General features: G+C 45.4%; 1 protein-coding gene across 1 annotated transcript; it reads right to left on the minus strand.

Moving 5' to 3' along the window:
* Window positions 1–4625: 4625 nt before the first annotated feature.
* LOC133903639 (E3 ubiquitin-protein ligase Os03g0188200-like) lies at window positions 4626–6478 on the minus strand. The gene has a single exon (XM_062345070.1). It carries the CDS (start codon window positions 6210–6212, stop codon window positions 5109–5111), a length of 1104 nt encoding a protein of 367 aa, XP_062201054.1. The 5' UTR covers window positions 6213–6478; the 3' UTR covers window positions 4626–5108.
* Window positions 6479–7760: the final 1282 nt, after the last annotated feature.

Consider the following 7760-nt stretch of genomic DNA (forward strand, 5'->3'; position numbering starts at 1 on the left):
GTCTCTGGGGGGAGGGGGGGGTCGAGAAATATGTTGCTGAGGCCATGGCCGCTCTCTGTAGATTGAAGGACCTTATTCTTCTATCGTACAACTACAGAGACCATTGAATGCTAGTTTGTATCTATACACACAATCAACACTGCATATACCTTGACTCGATGTACTATGACCTAGAGTGGTATTCAGATTTGACATACTTGCTGACAAGGGCATTCACGAATTATGTTTCGATGGATGAGCTTGTACGGAGAGATAAACCCTCGACAAGTCACCAACATAAGTTCTTTGTAATAATTTCTCCATTGCACATCAATTTATCATTATAATATGCATTCCATAAAACTAAATTTACCTTACACAAATTTCTACAGTGTGACAAGCAGCCGTAGGGAACCAACTTCTGTGGGTACTATGTTTCCCAGTACATAATGCAAATCATTGGCTCCAGCCCACCAGTATATCCACCGATTAGCGTAATTATAGTATATTAAAATGCATTTTCATATTATTTTAATTTCTTCTATAGATATATAAATTTCTTACAAATATTCTCGAGAAAGACAATCTCACGTATATTAAAAATAACTCATCTATTTCATACATGCGGAGATCATAAATGAGAGCAGTGAATTTCATGATCCTGACAACTTTAGGAGTCAAGGTTTATAATCTCAACAAAAACTGGTCAGTTTAATATATTAAAAATGCTTGTATCTTGCAGTATATTGATTTATTATACCTTTATGGCTAATGATATTGAAAATAAAGCAAATGAACTCATTACTTCCTTTTAATTCAGCATGCTAAAACTAATTTGTTGGTTTATATATTGTCAGGCACGGGGTTGACTCAAGAATGAAGAATGCTTTGCAAATGTTGTGAGGCTTTGTAATATTGATATTTTACTTCTGTTTATGTGTATGATTTTGCTTGATATGTGTGACTTTGTGATAATGAATGAAGATGTTTGATCTACTGTGTGTATGGAATTTGAATGCAACTGACAAATCTATTGTTGTTTGAATGCAAATGATCTGGTGTGTGTATAATATTTTACTGTTATGTGTATGATATGTTATTGATATGTTAGTTTATATTTAATAATATATGAATTCAGTATTGTATATATAAATGTACAGACGGTTCTAGGCCTACAACCGTGTGTACAAATTCGCAACAAATGACTCTTGTTCCTAGTTCACATACAGCTAGAAACTGGAGCCGTCTGTACTGTACCATGTTCACAGATGACTCGAAACTTTAAACTATCTATGACATGTCTATAGTACAGATAACTCATTATTGAAGTCATCTGTACTGTTATTATATCACAGACGGCTCGATTCGATTCGAGCCGTCTGTGATATAATAACAGTACAGATGGCTTCAATAATGAGTTATCTGTACTATGGACATGTCATAGATAGTTTAAAGTTTCGAGTCATCTGTGAACATGGTACAGTACAGACGGCTGGAACTTTCGAGCCGTCTGTGATATTCCACTGTTACAGATGGCTTTAGGAATGAGCAACGAGCATGTACAAATCTTTTATATATACGGTTCAAAATATATCTGTATAAATCTAATTTGTACAGATTTTTTTTAGATGATTTTAAAAAAATATTTAGCACGAGGTTTTCTAACCGTACGTGTAAATGTTTTATCTGGGGGAGAGTGCTATCGTGCCCACAGTTTGGAGCTGGGTGCCCTGCGTATGCTACCAAACGCAAAGAGAGAGAGAGAGAGAGAGAGAGAGAGAGAGAGAGAGAGAGAGAGAGAGAGAGAGAGAGAGAGAGAGAGAGAGCTATCGTGCCCACAGTTTGGAGCTGGTTGCCCTGCGTATGTTACCAAACGCAAAAAATATTTTACCACACATCCATGATGCATGTGTGTCTATTGATGTCGCTGTCGCCACATCGATCATCACGCGTACGTGTTCAAGTCGTAGCTAGTTAAGGTACACAGTCCACAACGAAGGTGAGGTGACCGACTTGACACCGAGTCATCAGTCTCTACTAATGATAATCAACTCAAACCAGTGGTCAACTAAATAACTACGTGAGTAGCCAGCCATCTCCAGGATAGATTGCGTACGTAGCAAAAAACCTACCTGCGGTTTCTTTTTTTCCATTCCATGTATAGGCGCAACGATTGGATAGGCGACGACTTATGGAGTCGTAGTCTTGGTCTACCCTGGAAACGCAAGATACATATTGTCAATTTGAAGATCGATCATATATATCGCCAATTTGAAGATAGATGCATGCATGGATACCAAATCAACCAACAATCAGATGGCAATATATATGTCACAGGCTCAAAGATTAATGTTAAGGTTAGTTTAGCTAGTGCTGACAAGGATCGATCCATGATACGATAGCGATCGGTCGATCGGGCTTTCGATCAGCTTGCCGGACAACGAATTACTATACGTACGCGATGATGCAAGAGTGGCGCGTGTGGTGTGGTAATGCTGCATGCATGCATGGCGTGCGAATTGTAGCTAGCGTTTGCGGCAAGGAAATAAGCGTGGGCGATCGGGGAAACCGGGACTGGAGTCAAGTGGCGGGAAAAGGGACGGGACTTGATTATGACAATATGTACCTTGGATTTTTCTTTCTTTATTTTTGTCGACACGTGATGAGGAGCTCGATGAGATGACGACGATGAGGACGATGAGGACGACGAGGAGGAGGATCCGGACAGCACGAAGGTTTGAAGCCGTCTGAAACAAAGCATTTTTTATAGTGTGGAGAGAAGAAAAATGAAACTAGTTGGGTAAAATTTCTTTGACCAAAATATTTGGACAATTAATTTCCTTTTTAAGAAGAATAGATACACTAAATTTGAGGATCAAATATATAGGTGGTAGGATACTATAAAATTGGCGTAATAACACGTAGTAGTGGCCTAAATCAGTTATCGATCACATTTGGTGACAAGTGTCCCACTCCTAACTTCCAAACGAAGGGATTTGCCTTGGACGAGGTTTGCCTATTGTAACTACCCTCTAATATGTTCACTGACACGTGAGCCTTTACGACTAAGCCCACACGTCAGGGACCACGTCCCTCTTAGTTCAGGTCATAGGAACCATTTCCATTTGCCTTGCCCCTCTCAATTTTTGTTGTCCGACAAAGAGGAAAGGATCAGTCTTGTGTGTCTAGCTCGGTTCCGATCTGATGTTCCCCAGAACCAAGCATCTCGCATGCGAGGTAAAATCTCCGAAAGCAAAATCGCTCACACTTATCTTTTTTACCACCGCATCAGTTCTGGTCCACTCCATATGTAATGCTAGCTGGTAGACTTGAGCAACAGTTGTTCAGCTCGTCCTAATAAAAAAAAAAGACTTGTGCGCAGCAGAGTTGCACCCAGTGTTTGTGATCACTGATCACAGTCGTCCATCCATGGCCAAAATTTTGACTCAACTGAACAGCAGCATGTGCCACAAAAAGGCCCAAAAGTCCGGGAGAGACCGTATGTATCAGAAAGGAAAGGAAAGGGAGAAACAAAAGAAAAAAAAAGGAAAGGAAATTGCAGAGTCCAGAAGCAGGCCTTTTGCTTTTGCCCTTGCCTTGCCTCCCTTCCTTTTCCCCTTGAGAAAACAACAAGTCAAGGCATCAGTTCTCGTAAGTCCTAGCTAGCTGAGTAGTATAGATGCAGTACGGTACTTGCTCTTTCTCTGTCTCTCTCTCGCCATGCATCGACTGTTTGCTGGTACTAGAAGAGAAGCTAGTAGCATGGACTGGGCAGCTCATAATATTATCATATTTCTTTCCTAGTGGTACTGAAAGAAAAGCCAGAGTAAACAAAGAAAGAAACAGAGAGACCAATGCATGGGAAACAAAACCCTCACTGGGCAGTAGTAGCACACACTGCTGATGCTGTACTACATGCATGGAGGCTGAAGCTAGCATGCAACTCATCAGATCAGAGCAAGGACAAAGCCTTCCACCACCACTAAAGCAGACAGCAGGAAGGAAGACAAGGCAGCGGGTACAGTCAAAGCAATGCCTTTTCAATTAGAGAATAAAACTTTTCCATTACTTGTAATGATCATGAAGTAACTGGGATAAGTATATAGCAAAGTGCATGCACAGAGCTAGCTAATGAGCATGTGTAATGATAGTATTAGCAGGAGGCAGGACCGCAGGAGCCGGCCGGCGAGAGGACATGGACCAGTCCAGCCCAGTCCAGTCCAGTAGAATGGAGTCCTTTTGCAGTGGGGAGGAAGAAGCTAAGTGAGGTGTTGTTGTCTTGTGCGTAATCTGATGGACCACCCATCCCCGTCCGCATCCTAACCTGCCATGTGCATTGCATTGCATTCTACTCAGCACCAAATCTCCTCCCTATCCATACTGTCCTACCTCAGGTACTCGTACTCGTACTCTCTCCCAATTTAACGAGTTGGGCAACCCAATCTCATCAAATCAGTCCATGATAAATAAAAAACCTGGAAAACACTCATTCTGAGAAAAAAAAACGACAACCAAAAATCCCTATTCCTTAATCGGAAACACTCATTCTCGGACCGAAAAATTCCTATTCATTGTCCGGGAAACACATATTATGAGACTGAAAAACTGACGACTGTAAAATCCATATCCATGTTCCTTGACAGGAAAACATCTATTCCGAGACTCAAAAATCGACGACCAAAAAATCTTATTTTTGAAGAAAGGATCTCACTTCACTAATCCAATACACACTCCACAATGAGTACCATAAATGTAATCAAAATGCAGCACTTCTCCAAGCTGAAAAAAATTCGTTTTCATTCCATTTGGTTGATTGAGAATGCTGTGGCTGCCTGAAAGTCCCCAAATTCATTCCTAAGTCTTCCCGCCGACATTCTCCAATGCGGAAGCAGCAGCAGTTTTGAAATCCGCACTGCTCCTGCTCGGCATCTCCCTCCTCGAAATCCACCGGCTCCCGCCCAGAAAGATTTTATTTTTCCAAACGAAACAAAAATCCACACTCGCATGCCGGAAAGAAGAGCCACCCAATTCATTTCGATTCGTTTCAGGAAGTGGATGGCATTTTGGGAAGACACGCCCGGCGGCGGCGGCGGGGGTGTTGGAGGCTTGGACCGGCCCTTGCGTATTTACTAGTATGCCCCCGTGAGCCACCGCAGGAACCCGTGGAAGGACGAGCTGCCCTCCTCTGCCTCCCGCCGCCGCGGCGCTGGGGCCGCGCCGCCGTCCATGTCCCACCACCACTCCACCGTGGCCGCAGCCGTCACCGTCCCGGCGTCGTACCGGCTGCTCCAGCGCCCGCTGCTCCACCGGTTGCTCCACTGGCTGCTCCAGCGGTTGCTCCACCGGCTGCTCCGTTGCTCCGCCGACCTGAAAGACGCCGTCGGTGTGACGCTCACGGACGACGACGGCTGCCCGCGCTCCACCGCAGCTAGGTGGTGGTTGTGTTGGCTCGGCGGCTCGCTGGACCCGGCGGCGGCCCTCGGGCTCGGCTTGAGCACGACCTGGAGCTCCTCCTCGACGAGGTACTCCGACTCCGAGTTGGGGAGGCCGCTGGGCAGCCGGTACGCGCGGGCGGCGCCGTCGGGGTTGGAGCGGCGGCTGCTGACGCTGCCGAGCTCGACGCGGAGGAGCTCGGGGAGGGGCGGGTGGGGCAGCGCGATGGAGGCGCGGCAGAGCGGGCAGGAGGGGTTGCCACGCAGCCACGTGTCGACGCAGCGGGAGTGGAAGGCGTGCCGGCAGGCGGGCAGGAGGCGGAGCTCGTCGTCGTCGCGGAACGCGCTCTGGCACACGGCGCAGTCCCTCGACGACTTGGGCACCGCGGCCAGCGACGACGCCAGCGTGAACAGCGGCAGCCGAGAGATGAGCCGCTCGGCCTCCGCCCCCGCCGCAGCCGCCTTCCCTCCTCCCTGGTCGGCGGGCGCCACGGATGCCGCAGACGCCCCTGCCGCGGGGCGCACCACGAGCGGGAGCGGCGGCGCCTGCCCGGACGAAACGGATGACCCTGCCGGCGCCACGTGGCGGCAGAGGTGGCGGATGAAGTAGTGGATGGACAGCGACGCCAGCAGCATCACCACCACGATGACGGCGATGATGAGGATGCTCGGTGAGATGCCCGCCACGCTCCCGCTCCCGACCGCACTCCCCCTGGCCCCGCCTCCGCCCCCGTCGTCCGTCTGCCGCGGCACCACCGGCACCCTCCGCTCCGGTGGCGGCGGGACGACGGTAGAAGCCATCAACTTCTTCTGCCCGCTCTCCTCCTGCGCTCTCTGCTGGTGCGGTGGCGAGGCGAAGGGCGACGGCGTCGTGCCGTTCCTGCTTGTCCGTGGCTTGTAAGTGTGGCTTTGTCCGGTCGCGCCGCTGCCGGTAGCGGCTTGCCATTTATACTTGTGCCGGGAAATTTGTCCCGGGGGAAATTTGTCCGGAGGGAGTACTTGCTTAGGAGGATGGGATGGGAGTGGACTGGTGTTGACGTTGGATTCTCATTCTCGTGTAAATTTAAACTAACCGAAGTGTCTCCTATATTACAATAAAAATCTAAATATTAGACATAGTAATATCAAATATAACTATAAATTATGAAGATGAGGATGTGTTATGGGAGCACTGTCGAATCAGAAGCGATACTGTAATTTGATTTTAGATAAAATCAAAAAAGATTATATATTAATTTTCCTCCTAATATCTTTAGCCGGTAATAAGTCAGTCTCATATCCATAACCGGTGACAAGACGAGGAGGCTAAAGTATGAGGGTGGATGGCAAATATGGATAAATTATTTGAATTTAGAGGTTTTATTTAATGGGATGAGAGTATAGAGAAGAGACGACGTAGTAATCAACTTGTGTTTTATATAGTAAAAATTAATCCTTATTTTTATTGAATAAAATTGCAAATATCATATTGCTAATAGGATTCGCGTGTATTTATTTCTATAGAGCTAGTATTAGATTTTCGCAATTGGGTGGGGTTTCTGGGTCCCAAATAAATAAGATTTGCTGTTTCGCTTTTTTCTTTTGTCTTTTTGTTTTGCTTAAGAAATATCTTGGAGAATAAAGGGGTGATGGGTGGGTATTCTCCATTTTCAGTGGGAAAGAAAAGTTCCAATCATATTATACTACACAGATGCCAATTAGTTTCTATAGGAAATTAGTGGAGAACAAAATGATCGATTTGATGTTGGCTGGAAATTGCTATAGGTAATTTCATCGAACATTAGAGATTTTTCTAAATACTTAACAAATACTCCTGGCACACATTCTCCTTCTTTGAAACACGTTTATGCTGAAATAAATTGGACAAGTAGCATGAGTTTTTTCGTTCTCCTATATACAATCAAAGTTTTCCCTAAAGAAAAGGTGAGATATTTTTTTAGAATAAAAATAGTTTTTCCTAGTTTCATTGACATGAAATAGAACCATTGTCATCGTTTACAGAAGGTTCAAAAGAAAACATCAAGATACTCAACTGCCTATGCTGCCCCAAAGTAACAGAGAAGTTAGAAATATGAAAATCACTACCTAAAGTTATCCCTGCTAATGCCATGACAAAAAGGTCCTGATCAACCTCGTCTGACTTTGATCTGCCAGCGACACCAATGTTCCCAGTTGTAGTCAACTACCATCCGAGCTTTGGGACTTCCTGCGTCATCTTCATAACCAACGTCAAACAGCGATCCATCTTTGTCAGCCTTGACTCCAGACATAATTGTGTATCCATAATTGTGTGTTTTAATCCATAATTGTGTGTTTTAATCCTAAAACATGCAATTTCAGCTTCATGTT

This window comes from Phragmites australis, chromosome 21, assembly GCF_958298935.1.
Source record: "Phragmites australis chromosome 21, lpPhrAust1.1, whole genome shotgun sequence".
Taxonomy (NCBI): Eukaryota; Viridiplantae; Streptophyta; class Magnoliopsida; order Poales; family Poaceae; genus Phragmites; species Phragmites australis.

What these genes read in the sequence shown, in the direction of transcription:
- LOC133903639 (XM_062345070.1), bottom strand. Translation starts at nt 6,212, where the DNA reads ATGGCTTCTACCGTCGTCCCGCCGCCACCGGAGCGGAGGGTGCCGGTG.